The 18,727-nt window shown below is 51.7% G+C and overlaps 1 protein-coding gene across 6 annotated transcripts in view; it reads right to left on the bottom strand.

The window, feature by feature from the left end:
* TRPM2 (transient receptor potential cation channel subfamily M member 2) overlaps window positions 1-2,435 on the bottom strand; it is a 40,638-nt gene extending 38,203 nt beyond the window's left edge. For all 6 annotated transcript variants that reach the window (XM_068981915.1, XM_068981574.1, XM_068981538.1 and 3 more), the window contains exons 1-2: window positions 2,156-2,435; window positions 1,397-1,485 (exon numbers count right to left, since the gene is read on the bottom strand). In XM_068981915.1, the coding sequence (XP_068838016.1) occupies window positions 1,397-1,485; window positions 2,156-2,329 (263 nt within the window). In that variant the 5' untranslated portion in view covers window positions 2,330-2,435. The remainder of the gene's footprint in view (window positions 1-1,396; window positions 1,486-2,155) is intronic.
* Window positions 2,436-18,727: the final 16,292 nt, after the last annotated feature.

The raw sequence follows: 18,727 nt of genomic DNA, 5'->3' as shown, positions 1-18,727 counted from the left end.
ACCAGCACCTCGGGACATATGAGGAAGAAGCTGCCATGGGGAGTTATGCATACTCAAGTGACAGCCCGCCCCACCTCCCCCCACCCCTACACAGCCCCCATGGCTGTTCCTCGAACGGGTCCTGGTACCAAGAAAGGTGTTTCAGAAGTTTCAGAGCCAAACATATCCTGAGCGCCATTCCTTCAAAGAGGGACAGAAACACTGAACAAGGAAGTGGCCCCATTTCTGTCTCAGATACAAACTGTGCTCCAACCCTCACTGACCCCTGTGGATGTTTCTCTGCTATTTGTTCAGAATTCAGAGGACAGGAGGGGCCGAAGTTGGACAGATGGCACCCCTTGAACCTCTACCAACCAGACCCGCCCGGGCTCCACAATAACCTTCTTCAAAGGGTTTTGGAGCCAATGATTCCTGCAAGGAAACCTGGGGCTACTGTTGTACGCCTAAAAACTAAAATCGGAGACCTCAGTGCAAAGCCCTCTGCACATGGTCAGAGCAATCAGCCTAAACTTGAACTCTGATCACTACTGAATACAGCCTTGAGGCTGTCAGCTGGATCATGATGCCAAACTTCTCTGATGCGGGGGTCCCCCATGGCCTCCGAGAAGGAAGGGGGGCTGTCGTCTGAAGAGAACCCAAGCTGGAGGGTGAACCCCCAAATGGGGCACTTTTTGTGACAACATCCCGGGCACATCCCAGGAGGAACAGCATCATCGTCAGTGATCACGCACCTCTGGCTCCAGATTATCATCCTCTTCCTTCACCCAGACACGGCATGCCCCTCCCCTCTGTACTGTTCACAATCTGAGCTGGATGCTGGCTATCTGTCCAGTGGGGAAGTAATAAAGTGACTCAGCCACGGTCAGAGCTCAGAACTCATCCGAGAAAACCACAAAGCCACATAATAGCAGCACAGCAGCAAAGACAAATAGAGAGTGTGGTGGAGGGAGGGGTTACATCCTGGGTGTGGTCAAGGAGGGCTCCATGGTGGAGGTGGCATCACCAGGTGACAAAGGAGCGGAAGTGAGGCCTGTCTCCTGCTGAGTGAGGACTAGGGTGTATCTGGAGGGGAATGCTCCGAGCACCCCAGGCTGGAATATACACTGGAACTGTCCCCTGCTGAGGCTCGGTCAGCCCTGCCCTGGTCAGCTACCCCATGTGGGAACAGGGAAAGAAATGTGTTAGTCAGTCAGTCATGTCTGACTCTGTGACCCCATGGACTATAACCCACCAGGCTCCTCTGTCCTTGGAATTCTCCAGGCCAGCATACTGGAGTGGGTTACCACTCCCTTCTCCAGGGGATCTTCCCAACCCAAGGATCAAACCCGGGTCTCCTGCAATGCAGGCAGATTCTGTACTGTCTGAACCACCAGTGGGAACAGAACAAGCCACTCACCCAGCGTCAGACAGTTTGGAGCTTTCCACAAAGTATATGCATTCTTTCTTCTTAATGTTGTCAGGAATCCATGAACTCAGGTTTTCTTGCTGAGGGTAAAAAGGTCACTGAGAGATTCTCAGGCAGTTAGATCAGTGCCATTCCAAAAACCACACCCCACACCTCATTCAGGCCCACCCGTGCGCCCTGACACCCTTCAGGGTCTTCCTTCAGAGAGAGGACACCAAGCCGTCCCCCACCACCTGCCGGAGACCGTCAGATGCAGACCCCAGAGGGAGGAGGGAACCTGGGGAACTGCTCCTCCCAGGCCCCTGGGACTCCAGAGCCCTTTACAGTTTGTAGGTCAGCACTGCCTTTCTCAGGAACAGCAGTGTGATGCAAAGGTGACCACATCTGTGGGACCAGGCTGAGACGTGAGACACCATCTTCACACCCAACCAGTGGTGTGTGACATTCAAATGTCCCCAACACAAGCCTGCCTGGGGACCATTCAAAGGTCCCCAACCCAGGCCTCAGCTGGTGCCCGGGCCTTCCTTGTTGGGTGAAGGATGCAAAGGCATTGCACAATGAGGCGGATGGGTGCAGGGGCTTACCCAGCACTTTCCCAATTGGAACCAGGACAGGAAACAACCCAGGGGCACGGACCTGGGCCCCCAGTGCTCTCTCCAAGTCCCCCCTGCTGGGTTGTGGTCCCCTGCAAAACTAGGTGGTCACTGTGCCCCACCAGGGCCCTGGCGGACCCAGTGACCCCAGACCTACCTTTTCACAGCTGCTGAAGAGGCACTGCGGCCTCTTGCTCCTGCAGAGGCTGGTGCTGCTCTGCTGGAGGTTGGGGACCATGGCCAGGTTGGCCACCCTCCTGGGCTGCACCCCAAAGCCGTCTTCCTCCCTGGAGCTGCCCTGATCATGACGCCTCTTCGCCAGTGACTCCATCCTGATGCCTGGCTCAGGCTCCACAGGACGGGCTTGGTCCTGCTACCTCAAAATAAGCTTCTCTCTGGCTTTCGAAGCCAGGGGGCCTGGAAGTGAGGTAGGAGGTGGGTGGGCCCCAAGGTGAGAAATTAGACATTTTGAGGAAATTCTCCTTCTAACATCTCAAGGAGAAGTTACCTTGGCAGGAGCAGAGAGGAGCTAAGCTCTGATGGAATAAAAACAAGACAACCACAGTTTTCGTCCTTGAGGTTGAGGAGACTCCCCCCAACCCCTCTGCACAAGCACAGAAACGTTCGGTGGGGGTCCAAAAGGAAGGAGCGCTAGCCCATAATATGTCCTGTCAAGCTCTCAGCGACCCTCATGCTGGAATCCGTCTTGGCTAGAAGATGCACCTACACATAGCGGAGGGCCCTGAGTCGGCCCAGATATGGGCAGAACGTAGGATAATCGGCCAGAGGAAAACAAAGACCCAGAAAAAATGGCCCCATATAAGTGACCTAAGCTGCCCCCGCTGCACACAATTCTGTGAACCTGACCATGTGTCTATTTGCAAGTATTCTGTTCTTAATACACACTTTACTTGTCCCACTGCTTTTCATCTCTTTGCTGATTTCTTTCTTCAAAATAGTCGAGAACCGAACCACTAGCTACTGACTCTAGCCACTGGTCCCTGGTGGTCCAGTGGTTAGGATTCAGTGCACTCATCGTCACAGCCCAGGTTCCATTCCCGGTCAGGGAATGAGATCCCACTTGAAGCTGTCACACCCTGAGACCACTCAAGTTGAGAAGCCAGCCCCCGGGCTGCTGCAATGGGCCAGGGGGGATGAGTCAGGCGTTTCCTCCTGTGGGGCCCCATTGCCTTCTGGTTTGCACATTTTTCTGACTGCCCGAGCTCTGGCCTCATCAGGTGTGGGCAGTCTGGAGGCACGTGTACAGCCACGGGGCCCAGGAGCCCATTCATCCTCTTGGGTCACCAAGGGCCAGAGAAAGAGCACCATGCCCACCCCCACTGCTCCTGTATGCCCGGTGATGCCAGGAGCCCAAGACCAGGGGAGAAACCGCCCGGTCCTCACACACAGTGCTCACGATGGGGTCCCAGCCTCCTGCTTTCAGTCATGGGTCACTTCTTCTGTTTTTCCAGAAGAAGAAAAGCCCCCACTGCCCACAGAGCTCATTTTGGGAGTGGACTTGCACTCTGTGACACGGCCCCTCCAAGTAGAACAGATCCTGTTTTCTGAAACCCTTGCTCTGACCCGGTCTCCATCACTGGGGCCTCGGTAAGCAGTATAACTACTTCCCTCAGGTCACGAATGTAAAAATAAATACGTGCAGACTCCACGAGTTTCCCTGGAGACACGATGCCCACAGTGACATCTCATGACATCACCCATATCACCCAAGGTGTCATCCAGGGAGGGCCCCACTGCCACCGGCCACTCCAAGGGTGTGAACAGGGGCAGAGGACAGGTCAGGAGCTCTCCCTCCCTCTCCCACCCCAAAGCCCTTTCTGGCCACATCACCCTCCCCCATACAAGACGGTCACTGACGGTCACTGATAGTCCTTTCCCTGCCCATTGTGGTGTCCAGCATAGGTGGCCCCAAAATGTGCCTCAGAGACATACTGATTATTTTGAATTTAAAAATTTAAGAAGAACTGACTCATTGGAAAATACCCTTATGCTGGGAAAGACTGAAGGCAGGAGGAGAAGGGGATGACAGAGGATGAGATGGTTGGGTGACATCACTGACTCAATGGACATGAGTTTGAGCAAGTTCCAGGAGTTGGTGATGGACAGGGAAGCCTGGCATATTGCAGTCCATGGGGTCGTGAAGAGTCAGACACGACTGAGCAACTGAACTGAATGAATTTTAAGGATGAGATGTTAAATAGCATCACTGACTCAATGGACATGAACTTAAGCAAACTCCAGGAGATGGTGAAAGACAGGGAAGCCTGGTGTGCTGCAGTCTGTGGGGTCACAATGTTGGATGCTACTTAGCAACTGAACAATGGCAAAAATTCCTTAAGAGACAACCAACAAAAGAGGGCCACTCTTACCCTCCCTTCTGTCTCCTTGGGAGCAGGGCATAAACCTCTCCTGTGAGAGGTGCACCCCTGCACCCAGAGACAGAGGGACCCTATCACCAGAGATGCCGACTCGAGGCCAAGAAGCCTGTGTAAACCAACCTCGCGACTTCTTTCATTGACTAAAGCCCAAACTCTTTAGATCCTTCACTCACTGGGTGCCCCAAACTCAAGTTTCACTGCCCTGTCAATTCTTCACTGGTGTATTGTTTCTTTTTCTAAATAGTATAAAAGCTGCCTGCTTTGCCCACTTCTTAGGTCCCATTCCTATGGGACCTCCAGGTGCATGAAATTAAATGTTTCTTTTTCTCCTGCTAATCAGTCTTGTGTCAGTTTTACTATTATTATTAGTTCAGCCATAAGAACCCAAGACAGGCAGCGGACGAAGTTTCCCCTCCCAACACTTTTCATCTAGCTTTGACACGTGGTCACTGTGCTCTGGTGGAGGGGGGCTGGGATCTGCCAGGGAGCGAGGCACCTGCCATCACCTGGCCTCCCTGGTCCACCCTCTTCTGGGCCATTCAGTTCAGTGCTGGGCACTTGGGGCACTTGGGGTCAGGGTTCAGGCCACCTCTCACCTCTTTGTCCTCACTCCTTCCCCTGGGCAGCTCCTGCCCCCTTGCTTCCAGGCCAGGGTCACTCCCAGACGTGCCCATACCTGCAAAGAGGAAGGGAGCCAAACCTCCCTCCCGTGGAGGCACCACGACAACACAGGACATTGTTTCCAGGAGTGGGTGCTGATGCTACAGAAACCTACAGACGCCCAGGCAGCTTTGGAACTGAGCAACGTGCAGAGTGGAAGAGTTCAGAGGAGTGCTAGAAAAGGCCTCCATCACCACAGACAGACAGAATGAGTGCAGTGACAGCTCGGGACAGGGGAGCTGTAGGGAGTGCCCCAGCCTCCTTCAAGAAACCTACATGGTCACCAGCAGAGGTTAGTAGAAAGAGGGATGGGGAAGGCCATTCTGATGAGTCTCAGATGGAAACAGGAACCATGTTATTGCAAACTGAAGGAAAGGCAATCGTGTTATAAAGAGGTAAAGAGCTTGGTGAGCTGCTTCTTTCCTGATGTTTTGTGGGAGACATAACTTGTGAGTGATGAAATTTGACCAAGGAAACATGTAGGCAAAGTGTTGAAAGTGCAGCAAAGCTTCTCTTGAGTACTTACAGCAAAATGCAAGAAGAGAGAAATGACCTAAAGACAGACTTCTGATCACAAAGGATTCAGAGCTTAGAGAGTTGGGAGATGCTCAACCTATTGGCATGGAAAGGGTTGAGAAAGCTTATTCAGGGAAGAACACAGAGGGTATGGCTGGACTTGCTCGGGATGGAGGTGGGCTGGCTGTTTTCATCCAGCAGGGAGACTAGACAGCATCTCAACAGAGTCAACATAGGCTGGGATTTGCCTCCGTGACAAGGGAGGATGGGCCCCAAGGCATCTCACGGCTCAGGGGGCAGCACTCCCAGCACAGGCCCAGAGGGAAAGCGCACACAGGGCAGAATGCTCTCCTGGGGGCCCAGCTGCCCTGTGCCCCTCCCATCTTGGCCTTCTCAGCAGCCCCAGGGGTGGCCTGGTGTGGCACGGGGTGACCCTGTATGACGGCCTGCACTCTGACCAGTGCTGTCTCTGACCAGGGATGTGCACACACCCAGGGCTGGGGCAGGAGATTACACATGGCTACTTCCACTCAGAGTTGAAGGATGAAGATGCCCAAAGCCTGTGGCAGAGGGCAATGTGTTGGGGAGGGGCTGCCCCAGACCGGAAGTGCCCCTGGCCTGCAATTCCAGCCCGGGAGGGTGCAGTGGGCTCTGCACAGCAAAGCCTCGGGGCAGGACCATCCCCCAGTGGGCCTTAAGGCTTTGGGCTCACTTAGGACCTGTCACCCTGCCTTCTTTCCCACTTCCCCTTTCAGAATGGGAATATTCACCCTCTGCCTGGCCTTCCACTCTGTTCTGGAAGCACACAGCTTATTGCAACCAAGCAGGACCCTATAAGGGGGCCTTCCCAGGGCAGGTGTGTTGCCGACATCCTCTGTTGTACATTTCCTGAGTGGTTTTACACACGTGAAAGCCCCACTTCCACCAAATGGAAGATGTTAATTACTTGATGATCATAAGCATGTAGCCCCCAGACCTACTGGAGCCTGAGGACTGATGATGTTAGCCCCTGAGACCCTGCCCTGTTGCCATCAACCAGTGAGAGATCAGAGAGCCGTGCACGAGCTGATCACATACCCTGTGATCACTGCCCCCCTGCCCCAACGGCCTGGATTTTAAAAATGCTTTGCTGAAGCCTTCAGGGGTTCCAGATTTGGGGGGGCGCAAACTACCCATCTGTCCTTGTTCAGCCCTGCGGTAAACCTTTCTCTGCTCCAATGCCGACGTTTCAGTTCCTTTGGCCTCCTGTGTGTCCATCGAGCACATGAACTGGAGCTCAGTGCCACTGACTGTCTGGTTCCCCAGGCTCACGGCTGGAGAGGACTATGCCGCAGGGTGAATCCACCTCAGGTCTCCCCACATCTGATTTAGGGGAGACTTTGGAGTGGATGCTGGAGTGAGTTAAGATTTGGGGGCTGTTGAGATGGAGTGAGTATATTTTGCATGTGAGATGGCATAATTTTAGGGGGCCAGAATGGGATGGTCTGTGTTCCCCTAAAATTCCTATGGGGCATTTAGGAGGTGGTTGGGTCAGGAGGGTGGAACCTACATGAATGGGATCAATGCCCTTGTAAAAAAGACCCCCGAGAGCCCCCGGCCCCTTCCTTCACATGAGAACACAGGAGTCTGCTCCCAAAGTGGTCCTTCACTGACCACGCAGTCTTAGATATCCAGTCTCCAGAACCACCAACCACACAGTCTTGGATGGCCAGCCTCCAGAACTGTGAGAAATAAATGTCTGCTGCTCATGAGCCACTGAACGTGGTCTCATATAGCAGGCAGGATGCACTGAGACAGGCAGTGAGCGGCGCTGGCCTGGCGGTCCTCAGGAGCCACCTGGCGCACCACTCGTGGCAAAGGGGGCTTACGCTCGAGTGGCCTTTGCAGGGCCACCTGCTGTCCTAGCCGGCAGCTTGCCAGGCCTCACAATCAGTTTCTCAGGGGAGCAGATCAGCAGGGAATGTTTCAGGTGACAGAAGAGGAAAAGGCTCTGAGAATCTCACAACTAGGCAGCTAATCTGTAAGGGAACCGGGACTCTCCAGGGCTCAGTCCTGCAGCCAGGGTCCCCAGCCTCCAGGATCTCCTGCCTGATGATCAGAGGTGGAGCTGATGTAATAATAATAGAGACAGAGGGCACAATAAAAGTAATGCACTTGAATCATTCCAAAAACATTGCCCCATCCCGGTCCGTGGGGAAATTATCTTCCACGAAATCGGTCCCTGGTGCCAAAAGGTCGGGGACCACTGTTCTACGGGACAAGTGACAGAAGGAGCAATAAAGGACCTGGTCTCAAGAAACTCAAGTGCATTTGCCCAGATTCACAGTTTTCGGATTCACAGATGCCCATCTCAGCACACTCACTAGAGGCTTGTGCACATCTTCTCAATCCCAGCTGCCAACAGGTCCCTAGGAAACGTGTCAAACACCATTCTTTACACCCACCACTCATCAGATTTTGAAGGGCAAAGCCATGTGTAACCACTCCCATGCCCAGCTGCAGGGGGAGTCTGGCCTGACCCCCCCTTCCTCCCCTCCACACACACCCCCCACACCACTCCCAGACCCTTGCCCAACAGTCTAGGCCCTGGGAGAGTCCAGAAAACCAGGCTGACAATGAACTTACAACCCCCGCATCAAACCATCTCTGGGGTTCTTCTCCCCAGAATCAAACCATCAGTTGCTCTCTTCACATATCACCTAAAAGCAAATTTGGCCACCCTGTTTTATAGCAAAAACTCTCCATGAGCAATTAACAACCTCAGATATGCAGATGACACCATTCTAATGACAGACATTGAAAAGGAACTAAAGAGCATCTTGATGAGAGTGAAAGAGGAGAGTGGAAAAGCTGGCTTAAAATTCAACATTCAAAAAGCGAAGATCATGGCACCCAGTCCCATCACTTCATGGCAAATAGATGGGGAAACAATGGAAACAGTGACAGATTTTATTGTCTCAGGCTCCAAAATCACTGCAGACAGTGACTGCAGCTATGAAATTAAAGACACTTGTTCCTTGGAAGAAAAGCTATCACAAACCTAGACAGTGTATTAAAAAGCAGAGATACAACTTTGCCAACAAAGTTCCCTATGGTCAAAGCTATGATTTTTCTAGTAGTCATGAACAGATGTGAGAGTTGAACCACAAAGACGGCTGAGTGAGGAAGAATTGATGATTTTGAACTGTGATGTTCATCTATTTCTGCTTTATTGACTGTGCCAAAGCCTTTGACTGTGTGGATCACAATAAACTGTGGAAAATTCTGAAACAGATGGGAATACCAGACCACCTGACCTGCCTCTTGAGAAATCTGTATGCAGGTCAGGAAGCAACAGTTAGAACTGGACATGGAACAACAGACTGGTTTCAAATAGGAAAAGGAGTATGTCAAGGCTGTATATTGTCACCCTGCTTATTTAACTTCTATGCAGAGTACATCATGAGAAACGCTGGACTGGAAGAAACACAAGCTGGAATCAAGATTGCCGGGAGAAATATCAATCACCTCAGATATACAGATGACCCCACCCTTATGGCAGAAAGTGAAGAGGAACTAAAAAGCCTCTTGATGAAAGTGAAAGAGGAGAGTGAAAAAGTTGGCTTAAAGCTCAACATTCAGAAAACGAAGATCATGGCATCCGGTCCCATCACTTCATGGGAAATAGATGGGGAAACAGTGGAAACAGTGACAGACTTTTTTGGGGGGGCTCCAAAATCACCGCAGATGGTGATTGCAGCCATGAAATTAAAAGACGCTTACTCCTTGGAAGAAAAGTTATGAGCAACCTAGATAGCATATTCAAAAGCAGAGACATTACTTTGCCAACTAAGGTCTGTCTACTCAAGGCTATGGTTTTTCCTGTGGTCATGTATGAATGTGAGAGTTGGACTGTGAAGAAGGCTGAGCGCTGAAGAATTGATGCTTTTGAACTGTGGTGTTGGAGAAGACTCTTGAGAGTCCCTTGGACTGCAAGGAGATCCAACCAGTCCATTCTGAAGGAGATCAGCCCTGGGATTTCTTTGGAAGGAATGATGCTAAAGCTGAAGCTCCAGTACTTTGGACACCTCATGCGAAGAGTCGACTCATTGGAAAAGACTCTGATGCTGGGAGGAATTGGAGCCAGGAGGAGAAGAGGACGACAGAGGATGAGATGGCTGGATGGCATCACCGACTCGATGAATGTGAGTCTGAGAGAACTCTGGGAGTTGGGGATGGACAGGGAAGCCTGGTGTGCTGCAGTCCGTGGGGTCACAAAGAGTTGAACATGATTTAGGTTAGGGATGGAACAACAACAACATTTAACACAGGTATGTTGCTGCTGCTGCTGCTAAGTCACTTCAGTCATGTCTGACTCTGTGCCACCCCATAGACAGCAGCCCACCAGACTCTGCCGTCCCCGGGATTCTCCAGGCAAGAACACTGGAGTGGGTTGCCATTTCCTTCTCCAATGCATGAAAGTGAAAAGTGAACATGAAGTCGCTCAGTCATGTCTGACTCTTCGCGACCCCATGGACTTCAGCCTACCAGGCTCCTCCGTCCGTGGGATTTTCCAGGCAAGAGTACTGGAGTGGGGTGCCATTGCCTTCTCTGATGCCCGCTTATGAGATCTCCTGTAAAAACAGTACTGCCATACTGGAAAACAAACAAACAAACACCATCTACTCATCAGTCAGTTTATGGTATGTTCTGTACTCTTCTGACCTTCAGATTCAAAATATCTAGGAAGCCAAGGAAATTACAAACTACAGAGGCCCTAGATTTCTCTGGGCCTTTGCAACAGTGTTCCAGGAAGAATGTAAATTCTCATAATAAAATACAGTATTTTTAAGAAAAGTATCAGTTTCACTTTGAATTTGTTTTGTTTTGTTTTTGGAGGAACTGTATTAAAGCCAACTGAGTATATTATGCACACAGTTCAAAAATCACATGATTTAACATTAAACAATAGAGTCAGAATAAATCCACGGCTTGTAGCAGGCTACATTCAGCCACATAGGTGGAATGACTGTCCTTTTCTAAGAAAAAGTCTGAAGAGTACATGATTGGGCAACCCTCAGAGAGGACAAGTGAAAGTGGAATCGCTCAGTTGTGTCCCACTCCCTGCGACCCTGTGGACTGTAGCCTACCGGGCTCCTCTGTCCATGGGATTTTCCAGGCATAGGTACTGGAGTGGGGTGCCATTAAGAACCCCTTAAATGGGCTCTGAGCACAGTAAGATTTTCAATAATTCTTTCATAGTTTGGAGTTTGGGGGAATCTCTGGGCTTCTTAGGTGGCTAATTCAAATATAATTCACACTGTCCAAACGTTCAAGGAGGCTCCTGGAACACACCGCATTTCAGCAGTTCAGGTTTGTCAGCCCAGTGGAGAGAGGGCACCCACCTCACACAACAAATCTGCTCATTCTACATTAATCAACAGTTTTCTCATTGCATTCTGCATTTGTTTAGTGTAATGAATAAAACATTTAAATTGCTATTTAGAATATAAAACACTGTAGTTCTTACAAATGGTAAAGTTATGCTGGGCTGTAGTTTAAGGTACTAAGGCTGTTATTTACAGAATAAAATTCATTGCTGCTGCTGCTAAGTCGCTTCAGTCGTGTCCGACTCTGTGCTACCCCATAGACGGCAGCCCACCAGGCTCCGCTGTCATTATCACTACACAAATATTGAACAAGAATGATCTGTATTCAAAGATAAAGTTGCCACAGGGGACTGTTGATATAGGAAATATGGCTGGAGCGATAGAGCAATAGAGATATTAAAATTCATATATTGAAAAGGAAAAATGTACTTAACAGGGATATTTAATATTCCAAGAGCATCAACTAGAATTGTTAAGGTCGTATTTGCTGACATCTCAGTTATAACCCTCCATTTTCAGTGCCTTCAGTTCAATCCAAAAATTCTCTGCAGACCCCAATCTACTGCGCTTTACAAGGCCTCTGTTGACAAATGATTTTTTGGTAGTGTTCAACATATTGAAACTATTAGGAAAAAGACCAAAGGTCAGTTTGAGTATTTTCCCTCACAGGCCCAGCAAATTTTGAAATGAATAGTAGGGATTTAGAGAAAACTCTAAAAGTAAATGACTTCTGAGAAGAGAGAGAATCTGACCACTAGGCCTGAATATAGTAACAACACGCACATCTACAATTGTCATCCAGCACAGAACACTGACAAAACGTGAAGCTGTGGCCCTAGAGAGGAGTGGGGGGCTGACGGGAGCACGGGGTGAATGCTGCCATGAGGACTCACCCAGACGGGGCTCCTCCTGGTACCGCACCCTCCCCATCCCGGAAGACTCACCGGTAAACAGAACCACGTGTTGGTCTGGGCACACTGGCTGCGGCCCTGCGTGCGCCCCCTCTCCACTCCGCTAACCCTGTCCTCCAGCATCCTTTGAAATCCTGGCTGTGACAGCACTTCCAAGACTAAAAATAGCCACACGCGGGTGAGGGGCAAAGCAACCGCCAACCAGGGAACTGGGCCGGGAGGTCTTGGGGGCGGGGGTCAGAGGAAGAGCCTGAGATGGCCAAGTCCCAGATGTCCCCTAGTCGCGACACGGCGCCTCCGGACAGACCGCGCCCAGCCGTGTCGCAGCGCCTGCGCCCCGCGCCGCAGCGCAGCGGACACCCGCACCCGGCCAGTCGCCTGCCTGCCGCAGCAGTCCCGCACCCCGCAGCAGCCCCGCACCCCCGCTGCAGCCCCGCACCGCAGCCCGAGCCGCGCCCAGCCCTCTGCACCCCGGGGCACTCACACTTTGGAGCTTGCTGCAGTCTTCCCCGACCCCCAGCTCCCGCCCCCGCGCCCGGACCCAGCCGCATCCCTTTGCCCACGCACCCCAGCCTGGGCTCCGACCCTTGTGCCGGCCAACCCTCCCCCTGGATCCTGGGGCATCCTCCCCTTGATACGCGCCTCCGCAGCTCCTCGGTTCCCTCCACCCCGCGCCGGCGTGCGTACCCACCCGCTGAGAGAAGCCAGCGCTCCCACGTCACTCGCGCCGCCGCCGCCGCTGAGCAGGACCGCAGCCCTGGCCCCGCGGGGCCCCCGCAGCGTGCTCCGCGTCACGGCTCCGGAGAGCGCAGTCCGCTCGGTCCCGCACTCCAGACCAGAGCCCGGGAGGAGAGACTAGCCCTCAGGAGCGCTGTCCACCTCCCCAGACCCCCTCCCAAGAGGCTGGCGCTAAGGGTGAACCCGGAGGAAGCGATTCTCAAGTCCTAACCGCAGGGAGGTGGGGCGCAGGACTGGACGGGGTTTAGGGGCCGGAGACCGGGTGAACCACTTCCCCCTACTGGTCTGCTCCTGCCCTCCCCCATCTTCCCAGGGGCCCCAAGCCAGGAGCCCATTCCCTGTAAGGCAGGATCCAAGGCACCAGGAGGAGCTCAGCACAGGGTTCACCCCAGCAGCTGCTGCCCCAGACCCACAGGTGCCTCATCTCCACCCTGACTGCACCTTCCAGTCCCCCTGACTGGAGCACAGAGAGGACTGAATGCTGACTCCCGAAAAACTGATCGAAGCTTTTCCTACAACCCCAAATTCTCTCACCACAAATCTCTCACCCCACAGCAGCCCTCTGCCCTCTCCTTCCTGGCTGCCACCCCAATGCGGCCTCTTGATCTAGGGAAGTGAACAGGGTCCTGTGCCTCCTCTGATTGCAGGGCCAGTGGCTGCCAGCTGACCCTCATTTCCTCCTCTGGGTGCATGGACATAGTGTCCAGACTCCTGCCTAGAGCATCCTCCTCTGGAGGGCCTTTCACCCCCATCTGCCTCTGCCTCTCTGCAAAGCTGCCAGGTGCGTTGACCAAAGTGCCCCAGGTGCACTGGCCAATGGCTGGCCCCTGTCTCACTCGCCCGCCACCCAGAGGTTTCCAAGCAGCTTGGAGTTAAGTGTCAGAACCCATCAGAGCTCCTTGTACAGCACTCGATTGTTTTCTCAAGGTACTTTGAAGATGACTGGAGTCTCTCTTTCAAGGTGGTTGACACCAGCAATGATGGCTGTTACCCAACAGCTCTCGTCTGCAGGGCTGCCCCCTGCAGGGGCACAGCGCCTAGGCATCATGGCTGGTCCACAAGACTGCAGTTCTGGTCTGCAGGACTTCACACTGCGGGGGCACAGGCTCCACCCACCACAGCTGCATCCTCAGAGCAGCAGGAGCTCAGTGAGTGGCCATCACAGAAGTTATCCTGCTACATGGACAGCCACAAACCCTAAGAGGCATCTCAGACCCTAGTCAACAGGTGACGGAAGCGGAGACCCACCCGTGTCCACAGCTGCTTGTCAGCAGCTCTGTCCACACTCTCGCCCAGGGCTCCTTCCCCGATGCCCTCTGGCCCGAGAGTCATGTCACGTCTAAAGGCATACTAAAGGGAAGTTAATATTTCATGACACAGCAGTAACTGCAGAGCTGTCGGACAGGCTGGCTTTCATTTCCGTGTATCCCAGGGCCTCCGTGGGAACATCACTTAAGGCCGAGTATCTCATGAACCAGGCTTCTGACAAAACATTTGTGCCCATAGTGTCCCCTCTGGGGTTCCTTCCCTTCTAGAAAGCCACATATTTCACAAGCAGGTCATGCTCCATTGGGGCCAGATACCACTGCAAAAGCAATTATGAAACATCTTTCCCATAAAAATAAAAAGCCAGAACCGTAGAGTACAAGATCATCAAGTACTGATCCTGACTGAGGGGTGTTTCAAGTTCAGATAAAGGAAATGCAAGGTAGAGGACTTTGTTCCAGCACAGACATCATGCCGAAAACATAAAGCCCCTTCCTCTGCCAGCCAGAGAAAACCACAGTCACTGAAAAAGTTACTAGCATGGCATGTGCTTGTGAATAATACATTGAAATAGACATGCAAGGCTGTTGGCTCCTTGGAGGAGGAGCTGGGGAGGGTTGGCGGAGGAAGGCAGGGAGAGTCCGGGGTCTGGGAGTCCCAGCCCCTAGACCTGGTCTGTCTGTGCTGAGGCTTCATGAGAAGCCTAGAGAGGGGCTACAGACTTTTTTATAGGGGGCCAGATGGTAAATCATTAGGTTTTGCACCTCCATTTGAACTACTCAACTCTGTCCTTGCAGCCAGAGAGCAGCCATTGGCAAAACACAAGCAGGTAGGTCTGACTGTGTGCCAATAAAACTTTATTTACAAGAACAAGCAGAGGGCCTGGCTATGTGCCAATAAAACTTTATCTACAAAAACAGGCAGTGGCTGGATCTGGCCTGTGGGCTGTAGGTTGCTGAACCCTGGTCAAGGGAGAGGATGAAGAGTAGTGGGCCTAATGCTGGGGGACAACATTGTTTTCCTTCATCACTTCATCGATGAGGTCAACAGGTGGTCTCCACCCTAGAAATGTCTAATCAGAAAAGACTGCCCATGGAAGTAAGTGGGTGTAGTGTGCTGCCCAGGAGGGTAAAGACTGTGGACATCCTAGTGGCTGAGTGCCATTCCAGAAAGTTCTACCAGATTGCCCATACATTCTGCAGTGACAGTGATGAGAATGGAGGTAGAAATGACCCAGACAGTCAGGACATGGGATAAAATGAATAAACACAGGCCACTCTTCTCTCTACAAGTCCTTTCTGTGCTTTGCCACAGAGTCCATCTGTCCATCTCGATGGCTTTCTGCACTGGCCAGGGTCACTGTCAGCGGAGGAGGGCAGAAAGGCTCGATCACTCAGCCTGGGCCCCCCACACACTAAGCACCATGCTAAGTTCCCACATCTGTTTGCAGACTTTGTGATCCAGTGTGGGAGGAAATCTTTTCACCCTCAGTGGATGATGAGGGAGCAGTGACTTGGTACCTGCCAGAGCTGGCATCAAAGGCACCTGCAGACCCTGCATGCTCATCAGTCAGCCAGCCCATGGGCACCTCCGTAAGCCTTGCTACAGGGAGACCGTGTCTAGGTGCTGGCTCTCCAGGGAGAAGAGCCCAGGCCCATAGTCCAGGGGGGGAACAGCATAGAGCACAAGGGACATGAAAAACATTGAGGTCAGCAGGGCAGGAACTGGAGGTCACAGGGTTGGTGGAAGTAGCTGGGAAGGCCTTTCTCAGCAGGGTGGATAGAAGAAGTGATCCACTTTCTGAGGAAGTGTGGATCAAGCCACAACAATCAATGAAAGACATCTGGACCCAGGGAAGAGCTGGTGCAAAGGCCCTGAGGTGAACTCAAGTCATATGTTTGAGGACCATCAGGAAGTGCACCAGGGGAGTGTGGCTCAAGATGAGGGGAGAGGGTGGGGCGCATCACGCAGGGCCTTGGGGCCCCTGAAGTGGGTCCCCTGGTCTGATGCAATGTGTGGGACCGATCCTGTGCTGGTGGATCAAACCACAGTGAGCCCCAAGACTGTGGTACTGGCTGAGTCCCCACAGGCAGGAAGCTGAGCCCAGACCCGGAACGTGTCCACCCTGCTGGAGCACATCACTGCCCAGTCTCTCCGAGGGACGATGCCATATTCAGCCTCCATCCTAGCCACCATGGCCACACCGTCTCACCCACCAGCCAGCACCAGGCTGGTTGAGGAAAGAGACTGACGGCCATCAATGGGCTGTCTCCCTGCTGTCCAGTGCCTCATCCATGGTGGGTGCCCAGCGGCCTCACAGCGGGGTATGAGTATCTCCACCCAGCAGCCCACACCTACCACCCCTTCCAGACCTCCCTGCCCGTGATTCTCCATCTCTCTCCTTTTGGTTCCCCCACCACCAGAAGGTCAGGCCATCCCTACCTGTCTGTGAGTCCACGCACAATCCAACACCAGCACACTGCCCTCCACGCAGAGCAGAGGGACAGGCGCTCCACGTGGCGGCCAGGCCCCTGGACCTCTTGCTCACCTACAGGTCTTGCTGGTGTGCCACGGTGGCAAGGCTGTTTCATTGTTCCTACGCCTGGTAACCTTGAGACATGAGGGTCGTCACCCCGGACCAAGATGGGGACCCCTCACTACTGGCTGGAAAAGTGGTGGATCCACAGCCCCCTGATCCCTCTCAGTACCATGTGCGCCCACGGCACAGGCAGTGAGTATCCACGGAGCCCCTCAAGTCGCTCCTGTGAAATTCGGGCGTGGGGGCGCTGATGCATATGTGTCCGTGCCACGAGGAATAAACCGTCCTTTGCCTCTGACCCAGGAGTTGCAGTCTCCTGCCAGCACTCACAAAGGAGTAACAGGCTGACTCACTAGCCTGCTAGAGGGATCACGGGCTTCCCTGGCGACTCAGACGGTAAAGAATCTGCCTGCAGCGCATGAGACCACGTTCAATCCCTGGTTGGGAAGAAGGGACTGGCAACCCAGTCCAGTATTCTTGCCTGGAGAACCCCATGGACAGAGGAGCCCGGGGCAGGTTACAATCTATGGGGTCGCAAAGAGTCTGGACTGAGTGACTAACACCTTCAGCGGGATCAAACCAAATCCCAGGCCAGCGCCCTGCTCGGACTGCTTGCCTGTTGCAGGCATTGGCCTTCGTGAGTCTTTCGGGACCACCAGAGGGAGACATTCTGCAGCTAGCACCGAGCCAGCCATCCTTCACCAGCTGATCAGAGGAGCCCCCATGCGGCCACATGAGCTAGTAAACCAGGGCAGGTGGCATGTGGGTCCGGGACACCTGTACTCCAGCTAGCCGTGCTCTCTGCCTAAACCCCTCACACTGGTTCTACTCACTTAAGACTGTTGTTGGGCCCACCCACTGTACAGCAGAACCCAGGCGTGGATGAGAGGGCTTGGGCCAAGACTTGACTGGTAAACCCTTCACAACACCACATGTCCCTGCAAAATACAGCACACTGGACGAAATACAGGAAATGCAGCAGTTAAACTACTGTGGGGATGCTTTTCTCTTTTAGAATCCCCTGTATTGTCTTTATAATAAAACTAGCGGGGCTACAGCAAAATTCCACTCTTCCACGCTGAATCACGGCCCCTGGTTGTGCCAGGAGTCCCTCGTACAGGCAGGTCCTCCACCAGTCTCCAGGACCCTGGGCTTCCAATATTGCCGTGACACCTTGGCGAAGCCACCTCTGACCCTTGTGAAAGAAAAAAATTATCCTGACACTTGTTAAAAGGGTAAGGAAGACTTTATTCAAGACTATTGCACTTAGAGATAGACTGGGCTCAACTCCAAATTCAACAGGGACTAGGGGGATTTACAGAAAAGGAGCAATGAGGCACCAGTGGATGGAAAGTTACTAGGTGTCCAACCTAGAGAGCATATTAAAAAGCAGAGACTTTGCCAACAAAGGTCCATCTAGTCAAGGCTATGATTTTTCCAGTAGTCATGTATGGATGTGAGAGTTGGACTATAAAGAAATCTGAGAGCTGAAGAATTGATGCTTTTGAACTGTGGTGTTGGAGAAGACTCTTGAGAGTCCCTTGGACTGCAAGGAGAGCCAACCAGTCCATCCTAAAGGAAATCAGTCCTGAATGTTCATTGGAAGGATTGATGTTGAAGCTGAAACTCCAATACTTTGGCCACCTGATGTGAAGAGCTGACTCATTTTTTTTGTTTGTTTGTTTTTTTTATTTCTTGACATTTAATTGTCACTTTCTATTTATACTTTATAGGAACAAAATGAATACATCCACTCCACTCTATGCTTCAGGATATTAGTTTCTTGAAGTATAATAGATCAACTGACTCGAAAGTTAATCTTTTTAAGGTAATTACTGAGCTTATATAAATAATTTATTTCACAGAACACAACCCATCATTTTTGTTTTGTTTTAATTTGGTTTCTTGGAGTATGAAGCTAAAGATTCTGACTCAAATGTTTTTTTACAAGTCTGTTACTGTTTCATTGTTTACTCTAAGGAACATAAAGTAACTACATTTGAGGTTTTTGTCAAAGCTTTCATATTTAATTCTTTTTTTCATGATTCCAAGTCCTTTGGGATTCAAGGATAAACTATGTGAATGTTCACAACATATTTCTTTTACTAAAATATGAAGATTAGGAAAAAATCTAATAAACTTGTGAAACTGCAATTAGAATTTAGACCCAAATGCTAACATTCACAAATAAAATTTTCTATACATTCTAAAGATGTAGGAGACTTATTAATTTATATTATTCTATAAACATATACTCTATATTAAACTTGATTTAACCACATTCCAGGGGTTGAATTTGAGGGGTGTTTTAAAGTGTTGAGAGTTTAGTGT

This window comes from Capricornis sumatraensis, chromosome 1 (assembly GCF_032405125.1).
Source record: "Capricornis sumatraensis isolate serow.1 chromosome 1, serow.2, whole genome shotgun sequence".
NCBI classification, from domain to species: Eukaryota; Metazoa; Chordata; class Mammalia; order Artiodactyla; family Bovidae; genus Capricornis; species Capricornis sumatraensis.
Note: the sequence above shows the minus strand (reverse complement) of the source record. Positions and strands in the feature narration are given on the sequence as shown.